The sequence below is a fragment of the Durio zibethinus genome, chromosome 3 (genome assembly GCF_047325235.1).
Source record: "Durio zibethinus cultivar Kanyao isolate XHJ-2024 chromosome 3, ASM4732523v1, whole genome shotgun sequence".
Classification (NCBI taxonomy): Eukaryota; Viridiplantae; Streptophyta; class Magnoliopsida; order Malvales; family Malvaceae; genus Durio; species Durio zibethinus.
In genome coordinates this window covers 28,773,012-28,797,258 of record NC_143164.1, presented here as the reverse complement: position 1 = coordinate 28,797,258, position 24,247 = coordinate 28,773,012, and the positions used below count along the sequence as shown (strand labels likewise).

The following is a 24,247-nucleotide window of genomic DNA, read 5'->3' as shown; positions in this document are numbered from 1 at the left end:
AGGGTATAGGGTCATAGCATCACCACTGAAGGCATCATCATCGTTGCCTTCACTTTCCCCTTCCTCTTTAGCTTGGTTGGCCCTCTCTATCCACTCAATTATAGCTTGCTCATCTTGGGAAGTCTCAATGTCAGATTACTCATCTTTCAAAAAGAGAGAAAGGCTAGTGTTTGAATAAAACCTGGAGCATGAATCTTTCTTACCTTGGAAGAAAAAAAAGATGAACAAAAGACAAGAGAGTCCTTAAACTTATAAGCCAAACTAGGGTTAGAACTTAAGATTAGCCTGGATGGGTGTCGAGAAAAAATAAAAGTAAATGTTTAAGGATGAGGAGACAGAATAGAAGAAGAAAAAGTGTGAGGGAATGAAAAAGAAGAAGAAAAAAAAGGTAAGGGTGAGAAAAAAAAGGAATAGAATAAAAAAGGTTAACCAAAGAACTTGACCTTTGACATTGAGGTTCGTGGATTTTAAAGATCATAATCTATTTAAGCAAGAAGCTCATTCACCTTATGATAGACTTGCTCTCCCCTAGCATGAGCATTACCTTTAACTCGTCTTTGATCAGTGGCAAACTTTAGATTCACCCAAAAATTAGCTCGAGTATAATACCTTTCTACAATCACAAAAGGGACTTCATCATTTGAACCCTGATAACCCTTTAGCTTTACTCTAAAACTCTCAAAACATGAATCAGAAGACATAATTAAAGGTAAAAAAACATACCAAACTAGATGAAGATGAAAAGGTCAATTCAAAAAAAATTTAAAAGTTTGGAGGTCGATAAAAATAAATAGGCATGATAGTAAAAAACTTGTAAAGTGAGAGATAAATGCCCTAAAGGCCCTTTAAATAGCCAACAAAAGGAAAAGATAAACACTCCAAATCGTGTCATATGTTCAAAACGATTACCAAGGATAACATTTTGCATTCCTAGCTATGAATTTTAACCACCTAATTTCCTATATTTTCATTAAATGCCATTTTTAGATGACATAAGGGCAAATCAATCATTTTACCCACCTACATCAGTCAACCCACCTATGACTTGCCAAGTCAACCATTTGTCAGGTCAAAAATCAAAATTTTGCAAGAAAAAATATAGGTCCCACGTTTGCCTAGATAAAAAAATCATGGTCAAATACAGCATAAAACGTATAAGTCACGTCGGTAATTACTCATAAATTTGTCTAGCCTAACCCTTATCCACCTCGGTATCATTCACTTTGGTGACTTTAGGTTGGACTAATTAAGTGTAAATTTCTAAGTCCATGCTCAAGATTAAGCTTGGCACCATCAAGCATGCATCAGATGGTCACAAAATTGATCAATTAAGACTATACTCAATAGTCTAATACTCAGATTGCTTAGTGGGGGGATAGAATGTTAGGGACATTCTTAGGTCCAAAAGGCAAAATGTTTTTTTTCCCCATTAGAGGTTGCCAGCAAACAGTCAGGGGTATTTATGACTTTTGGCCTGACTTGACATTTATAGTGCAACCTCATCAATCAACCCGAAAGACCCCCTTTTTATGCTAACTTGTCACTCTTTGAATGGATTATTAGTGTCTAAGTCAACTTGGACTGCCAAATCATCCTGACTATAGGATTGACTGTGGATAGCTTAGGTTAGCTCAAAACCTTTCACCCTTAATTATAAATAGGACCATTTAGTTATTTTCAAGATGTATCATACTCTTCTACTTTCATACTTTTTTTTTCCTATTTCCTCCTTGACTAACCTCTAACTTGAGCATTGGAGCGCAAATGCTAAGAAAACTCTCAGTCTTTGCCTTTAATCGGTCTTTTTCTCCTTTTTGTGGTTACAGGGTTTACATCTCAGCTCGAAACTCAAAACAAACACTATCATTGAAACCCAAAATATCAAGACAAACTAGGGCTAAGTAAGTATATAAGTTATTAATAACAAGTATACCCCCCCCCCCCAATTAGCTTGAACCTTACATGACCCCACTTGACCCATGAATCTCTAATCAAAACCCATCAAAATCCACCTATATTTCAATTTTTAAAAAAAAAATAAGAATAAATTTATAATAAATATTAACAATGACGAAATAAATAATAAAAAAAAAGCTTAAAATTGACTTTGTTAATTTATTTTGGTGTTTGGAAAGGATTAGATACATGTTGGCATAACATATTAATGTGTACACATATATTTTTTAATTATCAATTTATTTTTATATAATATAATTATAAATCTAAAATACATAAATATGTATTAGGTTGGGTCTAGGTTTTAAATGTTATCCGTAAGACTTGATCAACTTTCTAAATGAATCTTCAATTTAAACTCAGACTAAATCTAATATTCATATCCAAGCCTTTTTAAATTTTGGATGGACTTTTGGATTCAGACGGATAACCAATCCTTGAACATATCTACAAATTACCTATCTTTCTATATTTCTTTAAAGTTATACTAATCAATTATTACATTCATATAATCAACTGAATAATCAACTATTATATCATAGTCAAGTAACAATCACTGAATAATCAACTAATTAACTAGAATATAACTAAATAACCAAACTAACACACTATGAGATTTGAACCTAAAACCTCAAAATTCTATATTCATCAATTCATATGTAAGCAACTTTAGAATTTTATAACATTCCAAAAAAAAAACATAAAAACAAAAACAATACTTTCTTTTATTTCTAACCCTCCAAACCTTACTAAAAACTTTATTAATTTATTAATATAATTTGAGGAAAAGAAACAAAATGCTATTTATATAATAAAAAACAGCACAAGACTTTTCTTGTTATTTTTAAACTTTCAAATAAATAATGAGAATCATAAAAATTGAAAACAATCATCAAGATGTTTGGTGACGCTGGGAAGTAAAAGAAAAATTAAGAAGGAAAATTATTTTCTAATAAAGGAAGGCAAAATCACAGAGGCAGACCCAAGAAAGTACCAAAGTCTCTTACTCTTTTTTTAGGTCAAATGTTTTATGGAAGTCGAAATGGTAATTCCGATTTTCTCTATATAAAATTTACATTTTACTTTTATTTTTAAGTAATAATTGTTTTCATTATAGCAATTGATAAAAAATCTTTAATAGAATCATTTTTTTTAAATCCCCTGAAGGGTTTAGGAATCTCACTCACCTATTTATCCTCATTTTTTTAATTAAGTGAAATTATTTGATTTTTTATCCTATTTTTAAAAGTTTTTAGATATATATATATATATATTTGATAAATTTTATAATTTATCAAATTTTTATATATGATAAATCTAAAAAAGTTACATTCAGGATATTTAGTTTACGGAATTTAAGATTCCTCCGAAGAATTATACTTTTTTTCTAATATAATTTTTGTATTTGATTCACGAAATTTAAAATTTAACCTTTTGCGTTCAAAATATAACATTACCAACAATATCACTAATCGTGAAAATAGCTTGAAATCATAAATCTTCCTTTCCTTAAAAGTTTTTTAAAATTACGAGGAATGCAAAATTTAGCTTACTTTTATTCTGAATAATTGATATTTATGATCTATTATATCCTTTAATATAATAAAAATTACATCATAAATCAAAACCCAATCTAACACACAAAGACTTCCAAACTCAACATTTGACGCCTATTAACACGCATAAAAATATTATTTTTTTACAAAATAGAAATTAATTAAATTAAACTAATTTATATTTATTGAATTTTTTCAACTAAACTAACTTTGTATTTAAGTTTATACAATTCATTTGAATTTATTTAAAAAATATAATAATAATAATAATAATAATAATAATAATAATATTATTATTATTATTATTATTATTATTATTATTATGTCAATAATATTGTAATTATTTGAAATATATAAATATAATCATATTTTTAAAGATAAAGATATGAGCATACTTTGTAATATTAGTTCTGGTTTAATTATTTATTATATAGACTACATTTGAAAAATAAAAGTGTAACCTATTAAGATATATGACTACGTTTGAAAAAGAACTATAATCTATTGCATGAAAAGATGAGGTCATACATTAGTGTAATAGAATGTAATAGACGATGATTGTTAGAAACAAACGTAATTTTTTAAATAAGACTACAGCTGTGATGCTATCCATCACTCCTTCCGCAAACCCACCAGAATTTATTCACTCATTTCCCCCCCATTTAACTGAATACGCGAAGAGAAATGAAGCAGAGGAGAAAATGGTTTCTCCCAAACAAAGAGCCAAGCTAGTGCTTGTTAAAATTCCGACAAAAAAAGGATCTCTGCCTTTGGCTTTCGCTTTGTTTCCTATGACGAAGAAACTTGACGAATGGATATACTTAGCAACCCAAACTCTCGTTCACTTTGTTTGCGAGGTAATGGATGCATATATTAACTTTATACAGTTCTCTCTCAAAGTTGCCATGGTTAATAAGCACAAGATGATGCAACACAAGTGGCTAAAGAATAGATCTATTATGAACAAATAATCATATGGATGATGTTTTCGGCTCAAAAGCAGTCTATTTTAAAATAAATTACCGTTGATATTAATATACTTAATCTTTTTATGTATTGAATTACAATTTTTGTAAACGACAATAGTTATTATTATTATTATTAATATTATTGTTATTATTATTATTATTTTAATATTTGAAGTACATTCCATTATGTTGATTGTATTAATCGTATTTTTTATTCATGAACACTACCTTTGAAATAAAAAGTCCTAAGTTTTTTATGTTAAATAAATAAAAATATAAATCTTACATGTTAAATTTATATATGAATAATTTATTAATAAAAAAAGTAAGTTGTATAAATATAAATATATAAATTAATTTAAACAAACTGTTGCTTTCAATTTAAATAAATATATTATAAAAATATTTTTAAAAATCAGTTATTTTATTATTTTATAAATGACGCATGTTATTAACGTGTCATTAAAGGCAACATAATAAAATAAATTCATTAGTTAATCTTAGATTCCTCGAACCAAATACAAAAATCTTATCTTTTTTTATACTAAATTAAACATAAAAATCTACAATTTTTCAAAATCCATGAATGATTTGACAGAATCACTTTTCCCATAAAAATCTTAGATTTTACTAATCACACACTCATCTAGGGTTTTCAACAAAATCCATTTTATCAATATCATCTTGATCTAGCCAAGAAATATTTATTTAATTTTTTGAGATAGCAATAAAACTCAAAATTTCAGTTGAAGAAAGAAAATCTTATATCCTAATGAATTTTCAAGATATTCCAAAAATACAAGCACAATTTGTTTCAAATAATTACAATCTGATTTATAAATTAGTAAGTAATAATTATAATTTTAATAAAAAAAGCATTCGATTATAATATACAGGTCTTTAAATTTCTTCATAATTTCAACTGTTTGAATAAGAAACTTTAAAAAGTTTTCGATATCTATATTCGAAAACTTTTAAAATTTTTTGAATTTATAAATTTCAAAACTTAAAAATAAGAAAAATTAAAAAAAAATTAAACAATTTTACTTAAAAATAAGTTATTAAAAAAAAAAAAAGCGATCTGAAAAAATATACAAATAAAAGCTCCCATGAAAGATTAAGAGATATGGCCAGACAAAAAGACTTAAGACTTCATGGTAAGTACTCCCGAAAAATATCTTCCGACATGTCAGCTGCATTCATAAGAATCTACTTTCGAAATCCACGGCTGCTGATCACTGCTTAAGTTGAATGAGAGAAATAATCAACACACAACATCCAGAATTAACCAAGAACAAGAATGAAAATGAAACTGGGTTAAAATTTTAGCTAATCCGGCAAGCGGTCTAGATTCTCTTTTTCATGCTAGAAAACCACATCACTTTGGCCCCACGCCAGGTAAGCCCCAGACAAGAAGTTAAAGGCAAAAGGTACACCACTAACAAGTGACTCAAACGTCAGAGAATGAGAAGATAAAGACAATTTTCTTTTTCTTTTTCCTTTTCCTCTCACTGATTCTTTTTCTATTCTCGTAACAAGCTTTTAAATGTTACATTGACGATACATGCTCCTTTGCTTATCAAATTTAGAATCATATTCTTCTGCAAAAAATAATAATGTTACAAGCATTGAGAAATTTTAATGAATAGACAACAGAGATCTTCTCTGCTGACAATAGTAGCATTGGAAGTCTGCCTGCTATGATGGCCGCATCTGATCTCGCCGAAGTGCCTTTTGAAGTTGAATGACCTGTTGGCGTTGTTCAGGTGGCAATGAACTCAACTGTTCTGGTGTTAGGTTTAGCACTTGCTGCAGTAAGACAGACTCCATATCAGGGGCGAGCTGTGGCTGACAAAGAGAAACAATGGTGTGAGGTAGATCATGTGAAACCACAATAGCACTGGTTCGTTCAACATGAGTTATGCGGTTATTATAAAATCAACCACATTGAGCTATGAATTGCCAAAACCATGCAAAATTTATATATATAAAATGCCGAGTATTTCTCCTATAGATATGCATAGCATTACTTTCATATTGGCAAACTGTTGTGGTCAATGACACAATGACATAATTAGGACCGAGACTCGCAGACTTCACATCAGTTTGTAAATCCAATTTCCACCATGATACTATAGATGACCAGTGCCATGATTATAATAACTTGGTTGTAGAAACTTACTGCAGGTTTTTTAAATGTTCGCAGTCAAACCTAATTATTTACCACAACTGCCTCCCATCGAATAGGTTTGTCAAGCAATTAAGCACACATTTGGCTATTTATTACCAAAGTATTTTGAAGAAAACATTATTTCAACGACACTAATAGGATAAGTACTTTCAGATCTTTGAGAATTAATGAAGTAATGATCAATGTAGATGTCCTTTAACATAGCAGAAACAAGAGATAAAATAAAAAAAATTATCAAACCAAAACTCCGAAAGCTCTCATCACCCTGCACCCCAAGGGGAAGAACTAAACCAAGAAAAATAAGATCAAAACTATAATTTTGATAGTTCAGCTTTGACATAGATACTCAACTATCATATTGATAGACTCACCACATTTTAAGAATTTTTCAAGTTCCAGTGGGATGACAACTAATGTTTGACCTTCCAAATAACTCAACCAGAGTTCACCTGACAGAGTCAACCATAGCAATCTTGTTTACAAATATTGAAACTATTAGCATATATCTCTGATCAGCCATTTATGTGTACTATCACATAGATACACCTTACAGTGAAAAAATATTGGAAAACCCTATTGTATCTGTCCAACCATTGCTCTCAAAACCTCCCACAGAAAAGAGAGTAGAGGTGTTAACTAGTGCTTGTCCTTGTGAATATCTGACGTGAACATACAAACTTATTCTAGAAGAAGGCTCCAAGCATCTACAATGTCCTCAAAAGACCAAACTGCAACCTTAAAATGAATTTGGGGCAACAGATATGGAGAGAAGTCTTAGGTCTCCCTTATTTGCTCAATAGTGAAAAGAAGAGAAGACACAAGAAAGTATCCCTCAACTTGTTTTTCTTAACCTACTTCTAGATCTCTCCAAAAGTAGAGAGATTTACAGTTAAAGGAAACTGACAGATAAAGTTAACATTTGATAACCAGACAAAACAAACTGGACATGATGGTTTTAAATTGACAGTAAGTACTTCAAAAACCCTACATTTGGTAACAAGTTTAACTTGTGTATGCCTCACTTTCCCAGCCATTAGATACAACTAAAACAGCGCAGATTCAAGACTTTGGAACAATGAGATCACAGAAAATAGTTTAATGTAGTACCACATCTAAATTACAACCATAACCATTTTTATGCATATTATTAGTAAGATGATATTCACTTCTTAATTAAGATGTCTACTATGTGTAATTTTTTATTCAACGCTTCATATTTATAATTCTGCAAATTGCCAAAATGATTAATAGACATCAGGAAGGCAATACAGACATCTAGGCCCAACAAGGAACTAAATCAAGAAAAGGTATCATTTAAGGAACTATATTTGTTTTGCATAAAACATATCTAATCCCTGCCCTTGAACCTACAAGAATGACCCCCCGCCATTTAAGGCTGAAGCACTGATGCACGAAAAAATCAACTCACAATACAGTATGCATGGTTGTAACTTTTGATATCACTAATTATAATACATTACCTGAGAAATTGGCTTTTCAGCATATTGCACCTCTTCTGCTCTAGGTATTTGATTGACAGGCGTTGAATCAACACCAAATGTTTGTGATGTTCTGAATCCACTTACATTGGACATATTCAAACCTTCTGTTGACAAAGAACTGCTCCTTCCATCATCTAATTTCACCATTTTTGATGGCCAACTTATTGCTTCTGAAGGATAGTTAACCGTGTTTGATTTCTCTACAAAGCCTGGTGTTAATGAGGGACCAGGCTGTTATTAAAAAAAAAAAAAAGTTAATTCGAAATGCTAGGATATTAAAAGCAATAAAACCATTGTTCTACCAATTTGAAAAGGGTACAGTCTAGCTGCTACATACTAAAGAAGATCACACGAGAGAGGAGCGGCACTTGTTTGAGGGAAAGGGGAGTGAAGGAGGGGCAAGGATCCATCGCTATTTTCAACAAATAGGAAAGAGAAAATATATTGTTCAGTGGAGACCACTCACCATCTTTCCAGTTTTTTTTTTTTTTTTTTGGGTGTGTGTTTGTGTGTGTGTGTGTGAGAGAGAGAGAGAGAGAGAGAGAGAGAGAGAAGGGGGGCTTAGATGGATGTGTGGTAAGACTAGAAGAGACAAAATCATAAATGAAGAGATTTGAGGAAAATTAGGTGTAGTCCAAGTTGAGGAAAAGATAAAAGAGGGCCATTTGAGATGATTTGAACATATGAAACATAAGCCTATCTATACACCAATTAGGAGAAATGAGTTTCTAAATTTAGGAGAGATGAAAACTTCTAGGGATAGACCATTAAAGACATAAATGCAAGTAATAAGAAATGCTATGTGGGTTAAGGAAATAGATAAAAAGGTTGTTGATAGAAATGAGTGGTGCAAGAAGATTCAAAACTACAACCTAACATGATTTCTTTTTTGGCCTTTCATATGCCGACCCCAGATTTATGGGATATAAGGCTAAGTTTGTTGTGGTTGTTGTTGTTGTTGTTGTTGTCGTGCATTTGCGTGGAGAAAGAGAGTTTCGTAATGCCCAACATGAATTTAATATCTTTCAGTGAGATTTGACAAACTGAATTTCAAGATAATGGAACTCACTAATTCTTCTTATTAAATATTCAAAACAAGCTACCCTAACAAATAAGATCTTATGAATCGTGGGACTGTATATTCTTAAATTTTCAAATCCAATGATTTGATGATTTCTCTCAAGAGTATATAGCTATATTCGAAGCAACAAAGCAGAATTCAATCTAAAGATGATTGTAATTAACAAAACCATTACTAAAACTTCTCTAGGGGCATGCACTAGCTCAAGTTGGTGAAAGAAGCATTTGCACCTGGAAGCCAGCATCTGATAAGGGAGGACGAGGCAAAGGAACTGACTGCATGATTGCATTTGGCTGAACCATCCGATTGCTGTGACTTAAATTAGTAGTTCCAAGCTGTCCTGAGAGTGGCAATAACGGCTGCAATTGCTGGTTCAAAGATGAGGAATTTGCCACCTGAATTTGTGGTCTAACAAGGGGGTTTACGGAAGGAAGTTTGGGAACTACAGAATGTGCAGCAGCTTGTGGTAGAAAATGATTGCTGGAATGTTGTGGAATCTGTGTTCGAGGCTGCAAAATTGATTGTAGGGTAGCAGAAAATTGGTTGTGAGCTAAAGAATTAAGAGGCCCAGCAGACATTTGACCTTCTTGTACTTTAGGGATCAAGCCAGTCTGCACCTCCAGAGAAAGAGTTTGTGCTGTTGGCTGCTGACCATGCTGGCCATCTTGTAATGGAATCTGTGCTGGTTGAGCAGGAGATTGTCGAATGTTTGGCATCTGCAACTGCAAAATCAATGAAAAAAAAAACTTTATGTGACACAATGTCAAAGCAGTGGACAACCAACAATCAATTTTTTTGAGACAATGGAACGAACCACTTGTGAGGTGACCATTCCTAGCATTATTTGCGCCTGAAAAGCAAAGGCAAAGTTGTAAGACCAAATCTAGATCTTTCTTATAAATAAAAGTAGCTTAAAAGGGTGTAAAATTTCTATAAAAATAAAGAATACCTTTTTATTTTGATTAACTTTCTAACATATGGCATTTTATTGTTATAAAAATAGTTTTAAATTTATTAATTAATAGAGTAGTCCCTATTCTGCTACAACACTAAAAGTCTAAAACGAAGTAAAGGGCATAATCCAAAGACCTTGTGATGAATGATCAATATTATTCAATTTTTTATAGATCAAATCATGATTTTCTTAACAAACATACTTCGATTTTCTAGCTATCTAATATATAATCTTGCATAGGTTGACTTGTTGTTGACCACTCCTCAAAATGCCAGGTGTCAGCACCCTATTACATTTTTTTTTTTACCAAATTCCTTTCTCCTCTTCTTCCCTAAACAAACTGTTTAACACAATTATAAAATGCGTAATTTTTTTGGTTGATTTTTCCTCTCCTCACTCACTCTAAACTCTTCATTCCCTCACTCCCTCTCTCTAAAAGAAGCGGATTGCTTCTCCTTTGCCCCCTTTCCTTTGCCTGCTCCTGCCGGCTCAGTTCATCAGCGACAGAATCTCATAAAAAATACCTGCAAACTCCTCTCAATCCCCTTTTCATGTATATCAAGTTGGATTTTCCAAAACCAAGCCAAAAATTAATGGATCTAAAACTCAATCCCACGGTTTCAAACCCCCAAAACTCCATTTTTACAGCCTAAAACCACCTGAAATTTCACTATGTTATTCCTTTCTCCTTGCTTTTCTTTTCCACCGATTTAGATTCCAACAACTTCGAGATCTGTCAATAGATTTGGGCTGCTTGGGGTCAGTTTTTCCAAATTTCCTTTTCATCTTTCTTTTCTTATTTTTGTATTTGACATTTAACACCTTCAGTTTCTTTTTTTTTTTTTTGTTTTTTCCAAGTTTAGAGACGAGATAAAAGCAGGTGAAGAGAATGGTTCCACTTCCAGGAGGTAATGTTTCATTTTCATCTGTGTTACAGAAGAAATTATAAAAACACTTTCAAACATCATGATTATTTCATTAATTTTTCTTTTTATAGTATATTAATTAAGAGAAACAGAAAAACCAGACAAAATCAGGTCCCAATTTTTATACTTAGCTTCAAAAAAACAACAGAGAAAACAGGCTGACAGTAAACAAAAGTCAGCGACCACTGACCTTCTGACTTTTAAATGAAAATATTTTACAAGCATTCCAAGATGATCCCATGGCTATGAGATATAAAAAATAGTTATTAATGTATACATTCAAGTCAATGAATATCTAATGGGTGATTTTTTTAATATGTTGATTGTGCAAATTTTTAACTACGTTGATTATGCAGATTTTTGCTTTACTATGTTTGGTGACTGAGTCAAGCATTGGGTGATTATGAATGAACCAAATGGGTACAGCATTAGCAGTGCCAATGGCTTGCTTCCACTTCTCCAACTGAGCCTTTTATCTTGGCCCATCACTTACTTCTTTCCCATGCAGCTGCTGTCAAACTCTACATGGGCAAGTACCAGGTTTGTATAGCTTTCAAGGAATGAAGAAATCTGTTGGGCAACATAAGCATAATCCTAATGCTGACAGAAGGTGCAGGCATCTCAAAAGGGAAAAAGTGGAATTACCATAACAACTAATTCATTCAGACTAAAATTTGATACAACTGCTGACTACAAGACATCAACCAGAGCTCAGAATTCCTTTTAGGATGATGAGTAAAGAATTGCTATATTTCCCCTGTACTGCATGCTTTAAACAATTCCTTTTTTTTTTGTTCAAAATTTGTGTAAGTTTGTGGATCAGTGTTAACAATGAGTGATTTTTATCAATGTTCCTTCTGCACCACCCTTTTTAATATTCTTTCCAGAGATTTAAATTGCGGTTACGGTTGTATTTTCGATCACATTGCGTTTATCACGGTCATACATATAGCAGAGACCATTGCAGTTATTACGTTCATCGCGGTCATGAATTTTTTTAAATTTTGCACAATTTATTATAAAATATAATAATTACAATTATAATAATAAAAACTCTTATTTATTATTTTTAAAATAATTTATAATATCTCATGTCTTTTATTTACTTGATAAAAAAATTGTTTACAATATTTTTGAGATTATAATAAAGTAATATAAATTTAATAATAAAATTTCCTTGATCATAAACACATTTTGAACATCTAACCTAAAATTATCAAAAACAATAATGTTTGTTCAATCACAATTCAAAAATTTCTCCCTAAAAATTTATCCTAAATTAATTGCCTCTAAAACAATAAAAATTTTCCATCCATTTTCCTAAATCAAAATTTCCCACTAAAACAATAAAATCCCAACCCCTTCCCCAGGCCCAAAAAGGCCTTCACCCATTTGCCCACCCACCCAGTCACCCACAATCCACACACACTCCACACATGTTTCACTTTTACTTTTCTCCCATGTTCGCCTTGTCCATCAGCCCCTCAGTCCACTCTTCCTCTCTTTTTTCTTCTCAACTCTCTATTTCTCTTTTCTCTGCATGGTCTCTCTCATCATGTCTCAAACTCAAACACATAGACCTCCGACACAAGCAAGAAGCTCTCCTCTTCCTCTCATCTCATCCTCTCCTACTCGGCAGTTTGACCACCAAGCTCAGGGGCTAGCAGCCTGCAAGCCAAGTAGCCCACCACCCTACTGCTCCTAACTGCAGAACCATGGAATTGGATTGCCAGACAGATACTCAAGAACAGAATGTTCATGAGAAACAAAATCAACAAAAAAGGCAATTTTATGCACCTTTAAAATTCAAATCAATTACTTGTGTTATGCTGGTTGATGTTGATGATTGAGGCTGAAATTCTAAATTTGGGTGTGTGAATTAAGTTTTTTTTTTTTTTTTTTTTGGGGGGGGGGGGGGGCTTCTCTGAGGTCAAAATTTTGAACAAAAGAAATAAAAAATTTTGCTGCCATTTTTGGGACGAAAAACAGAGTAGTGAGTATAATGGGAATAATGGGCTGATATTCCCACTATTCTCCGTTATTCCATTTTGCGATGGCTGATCACAGCCTCTACGGTCGAGATTGAAATTCTCCCCTGTTTTTTCTTCAATATTGGTGGTGATAGATGGCACAACCATGAAATAGCAGCCACTATACCACAATGCCACTACTATTTAAAACCCTGATTCTTTCTATAAAGAAAAAATTTAATGCAGTCAATAGAAAAAGAAAATGATGCATTGTGAATCTTTCATGCTGATGTTCCTTTATATTGCTATGTATGTATCTTTGAAATTTTTTAACGTGTATTTGTTGAGGATAGGTTGAGTCATGCCTTTACATTCGTCTTTGAGTTCTAGTCTAAGATCAAGATTTGATTTGTAAATTTTTACTTCTTTTGTGCTTTTTAGGTTAAACTTGCAAATAAGAGTAATTTTGTTATTAGTACACATCCAAGATATAGAGAGCAAATAGTTATTTGATCTGGATAGCAAATAGTTTTTTGATCTGTAAAAGCAGGTTAAACATGCAAATCTTGAAAGCAACAAGATTCCAAGGTGAAAGTCAAGGAGAAAACATCACAACGTGCAAGTGAGTGCTTTAAGTTTAGACCTGTTCTACACCATGAATAAATAAGACCTGGACTAATGGTTTTCTTTTCCTGACTACAGAAAAATAAAAAGTGCCTTGGACAAAGTGAAACAGTTTGTACACATGAAGGCAATGACAATTAATGAATCAAATACAAGAACACTAAAGGATCAACTAGTTAGTTAATTTTCTTAGAATTGGAGTAAGAAAAAAGAAAGAAAACTAAAGTCATAGACCCACATGCTGTAGCTAAGCACATTTTTTAAATTTAGTCATTTTGATTTCTTAAATGTGTGTTTCATATGATACGAGTAAATTCTTAATCCTCTAAATCTAAGTTTACTGTTATTCTTTTTTTCCCTGTTTTAAATCGAATTCAACATTTTCATGGTTGCTTTTTGGGTTGATCAGGTGATTTAAGCCGAAATTTATATATTTTTTTAAATTTTACTTCAAGATTTCATATATGTTAATTCACACTTCTTGAAACCTAACATTACTTTTTCTATTTTAAGTCGAATTCATAATTTTTATGGTTGATTTTTTGGTTTATCAAGTGATTTAAGTTGAAATTTGTATGATTTTTGTTAAACTTTGCATATGTAAATTGTAGGTATGATAGAGGTTATATGCTTGAACAATGGTAACACTATCGAGAGTGATAATGAATAAGTATCATTCCTTTATTCCTTTTTAGATATATTATGCTGTGTATTTTTTTTAATTTAATCATTTTAATTTCTTATGAGTATTCAGTGTATAGGCTAGGTACTGTCTTCATATTCTAGTTACATTTAATAATTCAAATAAACATTATGTGGACAAAAGTTTGCAAAACTAAAATTGCACAATAGGCACATGCACAAATGTAGATGTCTAAAACTAGTTGTGATAAATATATGATAGATTGAATGCTATGGAAGAACTAAGAAACATTTCCTTGCAAAACATATTATATGCATACACATACAAAGGTGAATCAGGTTTTTTTTATAAAAATAAAATGTCAACATCAAGAATGAAGAGAAGCGCTCTTCCCTTCATAGTATTTTTTAGCTTGAAAAACAAACATAAGAAAGAATGAGTATTTTTTCCACTTGACAAGGAAGATAAATCAGAGGATTGTCAACATAAAAAGGGAATTTGAAGTGGCACCTCATTATATGGAAATTGTATGTTCCACTTAGGGTTACAAAGGACACCAGTCCACGCCACCAGTATATAAGATATTTTGGAGATGGAAAAAATAAAAACCTAAAAGAGATAAAAGGGTCATTCATAGTAATTATCCACCAAGAGGTCCAGAAAAGGTCCCTATGGAGACATCATAAAAAATCATGACAATCTTTACAAAAAGCAAGAAGAGAACTCAACTAGGATTTTTCGGATATCCTAAGCAGAAGAATGTTGATTAACAATAGAATGAGAAGGTTCTTCATAACTTTTTATTATTCTCAGGGTAGAGGGATAAATGGTCAAGTTTTGACCACCTTTGCAAATGTGCTTTAAGAGCCACTGCATCTCTATATTGAAGCAAAACTAATCAACTGGTTATACCGAACACCTGTATTGCTGGTGGAAAGGTATTTCTATTATCTGTCAATTATAGAAACAATGTCTCTTAACATATACCACCTGCAACTCCTTTCCTCAGGGGAGAGAGAGAGAGAGAGAGAGAGAGAGAGAGAGAGAGAGAGAGAGAGAGAGAGTTGTTCAAATTCCTTCCTAGAGATAAATTAATGATAAATTTGAGGCATTATTACTAAGATGAATACAAGTTTAAACCCCATCTAGTGCTTTCTTCGTGCAGCTTATAAACATAAAAGGCTTGATTTAATAGCAATAAATTCATTTATTTTTGGAATTTAGGGTATTTAAAAGAAAGCGACTATGGATGAAAACTTATGAGATGGAAATTAGGATATATACAAGAAAAATTATCTCTTCGCATTTTCTTTTATAGAAACACCAAACAATGAAAAATACCTGAAAAATAGCTTTCAGCAATTGAGGTTTTGCAAGTAATAGCTCACGAGCCAGTTCCTTATTTTGTGTAGCCATTTTCTGTTGAGAAAAGACATAAAAAAATACAATTAATTAACGAAATGGAGCAAAGCTCTGTAAACAGTATGTATTGCTCAAAGCACACCTTCAGTTCAGACATAATTTCATTCAGTTGGCTCCGAGATATTTTGGCAAGATGGAGTGTTAAGGGGTCACTGGCTGGAGCTGACTGACTTGGCAAAGCATTTTGATTAGGCAGCAGACTAGCCTGCACACCACCAAGAGCTCCAGTCATGAGGGCTGCAGCAGTTATAGCTAAATGGAGACCAATAGGCTGCTGCTGAACAGATTCCCCATGGACTGCTGGGCCTCCTACTTGTTTTTGAGGGTCTGTGATGTGTCAGTTAAGGAAAAAAATTAGGTTGTATTCATGCAAAAGAATATGGTCCCAAAGAAACATAAATGCTAACCAACACTTGTTGCCAGTCCAGGTCCACCACGACCCTGCAACAAAACAAAATTCACTCATGTAAGCTTATAACTAAAAACTAATTTGAAAAATCATAAAATCAAGATCAAATACAACGCATAAAACCACTATACTGCAGAAGAAGTACTATGCTGAGCAGTAGGATAATGCATGTATATGTGCTTTTGTTGCAATGAAATAAGCCTCAGGAACCACCCAGGTTACAGAACAGCGAGTCAGATTTTTTGTTAGTATGAAGCATGACAGTAGGCTTATCCTCCAATAGAATGGTTTGAGCCAAATGATAATAAAGTTTGAAAGGTTCACAAGGCCAGGCTGTCACTATAGTATTTAGCAAACATATCCATGGGTGTACATCTAAACTATACATATCCATAAACATAAATAACTTTATCACAATTTTCATTACCTCTAATTTCTGCATTAAAAGTCTAAAATAGAAGGCTCTGCCTAGATAAAATGATTACCCACTCTTTCTTTCACAAGGGATATTGATGTGGGGGCATTACATCAAGTTCATTGTAGTTTTTTGTCCTTTCTATCACTTTCTTTTAGAAGGGATATTGATGTGTGCATTGTATCAAGTTTGTTGTAGTTTTTCGTTTTCCAAAAAGTTCAGTTGTTAATATCATGTTTAAGAATTGGAATATATTCCCTAATGAAATAATAACCATACAGGAATTTAAAAATCTAAATCTTATGCCATTTTCATGAACTTTATCAAATAATATACACACAAGAGCTGGCATAATTTTATATCATCCATAAGATTAAAGTACCTTTTCTGTATTAGAGGCTGTGTTAGCATAAAAAATTTGCATAGATGATCCATAAGCAGCAATTTGAGATATATACATATCACATAGGAAACACAGTCAGCCAAGGTAACTGAAATAACTGGATAAAATACAGATATAAATTGATTAGGGAGGAAGGAAATTGGAAATTTATAGGCTTAAATTAAATTGAACAATACTGAAATACTTCACATCAATCAAAAATAAAATACTAAATAGCTATCTGACTGCCTTAGTATCATCAGAAACCAATGTTCATCTAATCACATAAAGAACAATGCCAGCGCAAGAAGGGAACTTACAATGGTGCCAAATTTATGATTCTGACCAAAAAATAAAAGATGCAGAGAAGAAAAAAGGCTCCAGGGCAAGTTTACCTGTTCTCGATTTCGATCAGAGCCTTTGTCATTTTCAGCAAAATCAACTCGTAATTGCCGGCCATTGATCTCATAACCTTGAAGATTCCGTCGTGCGCTTAGAGCTGTCTCCTCATCCTTGTATTCACAGAACCCGTAACCTTTTGGTTTACCAGTTTCTCTATCAATAACCAGTCTGAAATGAAGGAGTGAAATTAAAAAAGGACTCTAAAACAGAAAAATCTCTTTGATACTGGATTGCAAATCCTTCTCCACATATCTTTTGTTTGGGAAATCTGAGAGTTTTCTTTTTTTTTTTTTTCATTTTTAACAGTATGGATAAATGTAACAAGCAATACTCAGTTGATCCTCACAAACAAGCAAAAATGAAAATTTTTTGCAATGCTTTTATCAAGGAAGGCTCAAGGCCAAGTCCTTCAACATTATAAAAACAAAGCATGTAAACAACAATGAAAATAAGTAAGTTCAGAACAACTCAATCAAATTGATCTGCACTCTAACTTCTGAACTTTCATGTCCTTAACTTTATCTATGTCAAAGAATGTGGTTAATATGCTATCAAAACCCATGCCATTTTCATAATCCTCTTTGATTTTCAGTGGACCTATGGATTACAAACTATCAATGATCATAAAGATAGCTTTCCTAACCTCAATGTGTAATGTGGACCAGCAAATAATCCAACTGTTAAGAAGCAGTTTGATCCAAAGGAAATTCAGGTCAAATTATCTTCCTCAATTTCTAATTTACAACTTCCAAAACTCAATCTCATTTCAAGTCAAGTTGATAAAGATTTTTAATGGAGATATTTCCTATTTATGCACCCCAAATAATTTTATAAAGTGAGTCTGTATGTATCTTTCTGCATCTGAATGAGCGTGTAAGCTTTACTCCATGTTCCTCAATAACTTGAATCCCAATACATGTGTCAAAGTCAAAAGATTTTAAATTTTCAACAACCATATCCTCATAATTTCATAACGATTATACTATTACCAACCATCACTATCAAATGTGTAACTAAAACAGTGAAAACAATTATGCAGCTCAGTTTGCTTGACATGCTTTGTATTCATTAGCAATTCATTTCAGGCATAGTTACAAACATTAAAAAATTTTAACGTTAACGTCAAGTTGAAGTTGGATTTTTTAAGCAAATTGAATTTCAAATTCCAAGACTTTAAAATTGAAAGTTGGAAAATTCAAAAAGAAAAATTCAAACCTGAAAGAAACAACAGGGCCAACGTCCCTGCAGATTTCTATAAGCTGTTCCTCAGTAGCATCATATGGTATATTCCCCACTGCCACCAAAAAAAAAAAAAAAATACTAAAATTCAGTAACTTTATTAATCCAAACAGCGAAAAGAAGATAGAATTTCGATTGAAATTCTATCAATTAACCAATTAATGAATGACAACAAAAATTCAAATCCTGTGAACAATTTTTACTAATTCGCAAATATTTCGTCAGCAATTAAACAGAAAAACAATCTAAAAAATCAAAAACAAATCAGAGAGAGAGAGAGACTGAAAACGCAGCGATGCTGAGAAGAGGCCATCGAAGGAGGGAAGAGAAATCAATAGGAGAAGAAGGTTAAGCGGCACTGCTGTCCCGTCTTCTTCTTCCTCCACATCGCTCTTTCTCTTCTTCTTCTCGCAATCCAATTATATAGAAATAGAAAAAACAGCGCGAAATATATTTCGAATTCAACGACTCCAACAGATTTCGTTTTCTCTTCTATCACAGTGTTTCAGTCACGAGAAGAGAAGGAGCGAAACAAAGATTTGCTTTGCTTTTTCTATCTCTATAATCTGAATGAGAAAAAAAACTCCTTCTGGGCTACGATACGATGCGGTTCGAAGTCGATTCCCTCGGCGCTCCGAGTCGACTACAGTAAGACTTACCTACTTGTTATTGTTACCTTTTCTAGTAATTTTTCAACTTTGGGTGGTTTGTAATTTTTTTTTTTGGACAAATTAAAATTATTTAGTTTTTACCTTTAGTAGAATAATACTATTCTTTTAGTTTTCTAAAAATATAATAAATTTTTTGTTGAATGTGATATGAACCATACGGTTAAGATGGAATCTATATTTTTATTTTGTGGAAAAAAAGTTTTGTATAATATTAAAGATTAAATTTTTATATTAAAAATTTTAAATTTTACAATTAATTTTATACTAGTTTAAGTTGAAAACTCTAATATTGGAATTACAAGATATACAAAACTTATGCAATAAATATTTATATTTCAAATAATTTAAATTGTTAAGAAAATTATTTATAAAAAGTAGATTAGAATAAATTTGTCAACGAAATTATGGGGTGAGATTGAAAGTTCCTTTATCGAAATTCTATTTCCAAATCTTTTCCAGCATAGCAAATATCAAATACTTAAAACTTATATTATTAGACAATATCAAAAGCAAATGGTTTTTTAATTATGTGAAATTTAATTTGAGTCTAAAAAAACTGTTTTTCTTTTATTTTCTTTTCTCATTGTTTTTTGAAATTTTCTGATTTCTCAATCTTCCTCTTTTACCCTTTTAATATTTTCTTTTAATAATACTAAAACCAAACTCCAAATAAAAAACAAACTCGTTTAGATAGAACAAAATCGATTTCAAGATCAAATCCGCTATTTGCGTTATGTATTCCTTTTAAACATTATATAACTTATCTTTTTTATTATTAATTTTGTTTCAAAATTAATAAATTTTACCATATAATTGAAAAAACATTAAAAGTGAAAATTCGATCAATCATGAAATTTTAAGAAAGTTACATATATGTAATTTACTTGAAAATCTCTAAGTAAAAAAGTTTTTTTTAAAATCAATCAAGGCATGGAAGGATTTAAAAGTTAGGCTCAATATAAAAATATTTATTTATTTCTAACTTGAGATAAAACTTAAAAACGAAACAAATTGTGATTTTCTTTCATAATTAATTATTTGTGATTATATGTTGTAAATTTTGTGTTTGATTCTCTATTTTATCATGTATATATAATTAATTTTCTTTCATAAAATATTTAATAAATTCAATGACAAAGCTTCTTTAAAAAAATATGTGTTATTCGAATACTCTTGAGATAAATAATATTTTTATGAGATTGATTAAGGTGTTGGAAAAAACCTAAAAATATTTTTAATATTTAAATATTAAAATTAACAAAAACAATAAATACTAAGAATAAGTTAAAACCATGTTAATTAAGGTTAAAAAATAATTTAATATTAATTGGTATCAATTTGTGGGCATTAAGGATGTCAATCTTACCTAAACCCAATGGGTAACTCGACTTTTTATTCGAATGGGGATAGTGATATGTATTACATTATGGGTATGGGGATGAAGATAGGTATAATTTTAAATTTTTATTAGCTACGAAGATAGGGACGGGTAATAAAGTACTCGCCCCATACCCATATGCTACATATATTTTTTTATTTATTTAGTAAATAGATTTTTATTAAATAATATAAATATTTATTTTAGATTAATTAGAATTAATATATTTTTATTGGAAAAATATATAAATATATATTTATAAAAATTTACCTAAATAGACAAGATAAAAATAAAAAAGCTAAAAAATATAAATTTTGGTTTTTATTTTTTTTAAAAAGCTAACAGTATCGGGATTACCTATACATATTAAATACTTGCGGGGATAAAGATAGTGATAGATTTGAAATACCTATTAGGTATAAGTATGGGGATGGGTATAATATAAAAATTCGAGAATAGGAAATGCTCTACCCTCCCTATACCTTACCTATTGACATCCTTAGTGGACATTGCGAGGATGTTATAACTTTTCTTATATGCAACGGAATTCACAAACCCATTTTTTATTTATAAAACCAGAATCTATCCTTTTTAAGAACTCTTAGTCAAGTTTAAGATATGTTTAAAGAGGGTAGATTTACTTATGTGGGCAATCACACATAAATAAAAAAGATTAGTGGTGACTCTCATGTTTTATCTTTACTGGGTTATTTCTCAGGCCTACACATGTTTTATGTCTAGTGGGTTATTTCTCACGCCTACATATTATAATAGTTTGACAACTCCACTAGAAAAATTGGAGAGTCAAGCTAGTTGTTAATCTTAGGTTGTCTTATGACTTATTTACTGGTCTTACTTTGATTGTTTGTGTATTTATTTGTGGTTACTAACATGTTTTTTTTTTTTTTTTTGTATTATCCCTTAGTGAATTATTTGACAAGGTATAAAATCTAAATTTGTGAATAAAATGTCAAAAGATTTGTATGTTTTTTTACACACACTACACATGTACATTTATGCACAATTTTTATACATTAGCTTTGTCTTCTTTAGGAGGGATTGAGTACCTACACTCTCATGAAGTGATAATCTTCATATGAGCTAGCAAAACACTCTCACTTAAAGTAAATCCTTTTTATTTGTAACTTGTTATGGGTGAGAATTGAGCTATCTTACTAGTCCTGCATAGATGACAATAAAAAACAATAGTATCTTGAAATATCCCTACCCAACATATAACGGACCATAAGAAGCCAACCTAGGTTAGAGCCATATTCATCCATTGTTAGTGTATAACCTAAGATTAAAACACGAAAGGAACATGTTTCATTTTTATTGTGATTTGTTTCATATTTATATTTTTGTTAAAGAATTTTGTTTACATAAAAATGAATGAGATTTTGAATTAGAATGTATTATCTTCTTGTTACACAATTTAGGTTCATTTCTTCATGCATTACATATATGAATTTATACAATTATTTTTGTTGTTCATGAAATGATATCTTAGCTATCTTTGGACTTTTTCATAACGAATAGCTTTTAGTGATTAAGCATTACAACATATTGTTGTGAATTGAAAGAGATTTGTAAATACTAAATTTTTTTTTTTTAATCTTTTCAGTTTAGAACTGTTTGGTAATGGAAATCCACATGATCTTTTTTCTTCTATTGAAGAAAATGGTTTTTTTTTTTTTTTTTAAGAGAGGAAAACTCTTGTGATAACAATTTTGAAAAAATTAATGATTAGCATGAAGAATGAATGTACCTAGTTATTTCACTAACGATTTGATGCTATGATATAATTGAGAACCTCACCATCTAAAAAGCTTGAATTCCTAAATTTTTGTAAGCCAATTTTCACTTGACCATGAGAATAATCTTCATTAAGGCTATGAGTAATGAAAATATTTAATTTGCAAAATCTTTTGAAAATCTTCATAAGCCAATACATGAGAAACTTTCTTAAAGATTTTAGATTTAGTGATTTAATAAGTGTTGAGACTATTTCAAACACTTCACTACCTAAGTTCTTTCACAAGTCTCAAATTCTTCAATTTTTTTTTAGAGGCATAACTATAAAAAAAGTTATATATTCTCAATAACCTCGATCCACTTCTTGTTTTGTGCAATATCCATTTTTTCTTTTATACTTTTTTGAAAGTTTCCTTTTGCCTACATCTTATTGTAAATTTACTAAGAGAGTCAAATTATCTACTTCCATAATATCATTTTATTCAATATGTTGATTTGTGTGATTTTCATTTCCTTTGTCATTGAATGAAGATTACATGAACATTTAGAGTAAACTTGAAAATGAAGATAGTTACATTAGGCCTTTACTTGAATAAGCCAATTGCGATGATGCATTTTAAGCATGAGTTACAAAAAAAAAAGTCTAAAAAGATGAAAAGAAAAGAATTCTTTAAGCATGTAAGACATTCAAATGAATCTAAAATCAAGAAGAAAAAAAAAAGTCATCTCTCGAGAATTTCTTGTAAATATAGGTATCCATGTTTGATATGATAAATGGCCATATTTTATTTTCCTTTCATTAAAAGAAAATATCAATTTTCAACCTTTTTTGAACTTATTGATTTTTCTTTCTAAATAAACTTTGATCAAGGATAATCGTCTACACTGGAAGGCAAGTAAGAATTAAGATCTATTTGAAAAAATATTAGATCTTAAGTTAAGGACAAGTAAAGAATGTCTAAAATCAAGGGGCAAGTTTGAAGTAAATTGAGTTTCAAAATTTTTGAACTCAACTTGCTAAAAGTGGAAACATGTGAAGAAAAAAAAGAGAAAAAGATAAAGAAATGAAAAAGATGAAAAAGTAAAAACATGTTTAAGAAGTGGAAAGGACAAATGTCTTAGTGAAAAAAAAAATTCTTGGTTTGATCACCTTCAAACATATTTTGGGCTTGTTATCTTTTCTTTTTGAACCTTAACCTTGGCCAATGTTACACCCTTTGAAAATTCCATTTTGATCATGTTTGGATACCTAAGTTGAAGAGCTTATTCCATAAGAAATCATTATTATTTGGTTTTGGATGAATTTTGAGTTTTCAAATGCATGGTGAAATAATCCAAAAAAAAAAGAGAAATAAAAAAGAATGAAACTATAGGGTGAAAACTTGAAAACGGCAGTCTAGAGTAAAATTAAAAGCAATTCATGCATAATACCAAAACGAAACAAGAAATCCTAGAAGAAAATGAGCTCAAATGAATAAATGAGTGTTGAAGACCTTTGAAAAATCTAGGATCAGCCTCACTTTGAAGAATTATTATGAATTTTAACCTATTCTTTTTTTTTTCAAAATTTTTGAGATTATTGTAAACACCTTATTTATTCTAAGGGCCAAACCAGTTAGGTTTGGACTCACTTTAAGCTCAATTGTTGAATTTTGGATTTTATTTGCTCTTTTTTATTTGTACTTTTTATTATTTTTATTTTTCTATTCTATCTTTTGTATTTATCCTTTATTTTCTTGTTATATATCTTTATTATTTATCTTAATTTTTTTATTTATTTATTTTGTTTTCTTATCTGATTC

The 24,247-nt window shown here is 30.8% G+C and overlaps 1 protein-coding gene and 1 long non-coding RNA gene across 3 annotated transcripts; one reads left to right on the top strand and one right to left on the bottom strand.

Moving 5' to 3' along the window:
* Positions 1–5,781: 5,781 nt before the first annotated feature.
* On the bottom strand, positions 5,782–19,289 carry LOC111283629 (cleavage stimulating factor 64-like). Of its 2 annotated transcripts, XM_022872196.2 has the most exons (10): positions 18,924–19,289; positions 18,618–18,696; positions 17,396–17,570; positions 16,202–16,235; positions 15,877–16,121; positions 15,714–15,791; positions 10,069–10,104; positions 9,485–9,976; positions 8,153–8,404; positions 5,782–6,328 (listed from the first exon to the last, which is right to left on the bottom strand). In XM_022872196.2, exons 1-10 carry the CDS (start codon positions 18,952–18,954, stop codon positions 6,179–6,181), a joined length of 1,572 nt encoding a protein of 523 aa, XP_022727931.2. In that variant the 5' UTR covers positions 18,955–19,289; the 3' UTR covers positions 5,782–6,178. The 2 variants fall into 2 exon arrangements, with proteins under 2 accessions (XP_022727931.2, XP_089614576.1); XM_089758450.1 differs by lacking the exons at positions 18,618–18,696; positions 18,924–19,289 and adding an exon at positions 17,001–17,118 and having other exon boundaries at positions 17,396–17,517.
* Positions 10,113–11,729, top strand: LOC149519725 (uncharacterized). The gene is made up of 3 exons (XR_016340954.1): positions 10,113–10,968; positions 11,073–11,117; positions 11,492–11,729. It is a non-coding gene; the product is annotated as an uncharacterized LOC149519725 (long non-coding RNA).
* Positions 19,290–24,247: the final 4,958 nt, after the last annotated feature.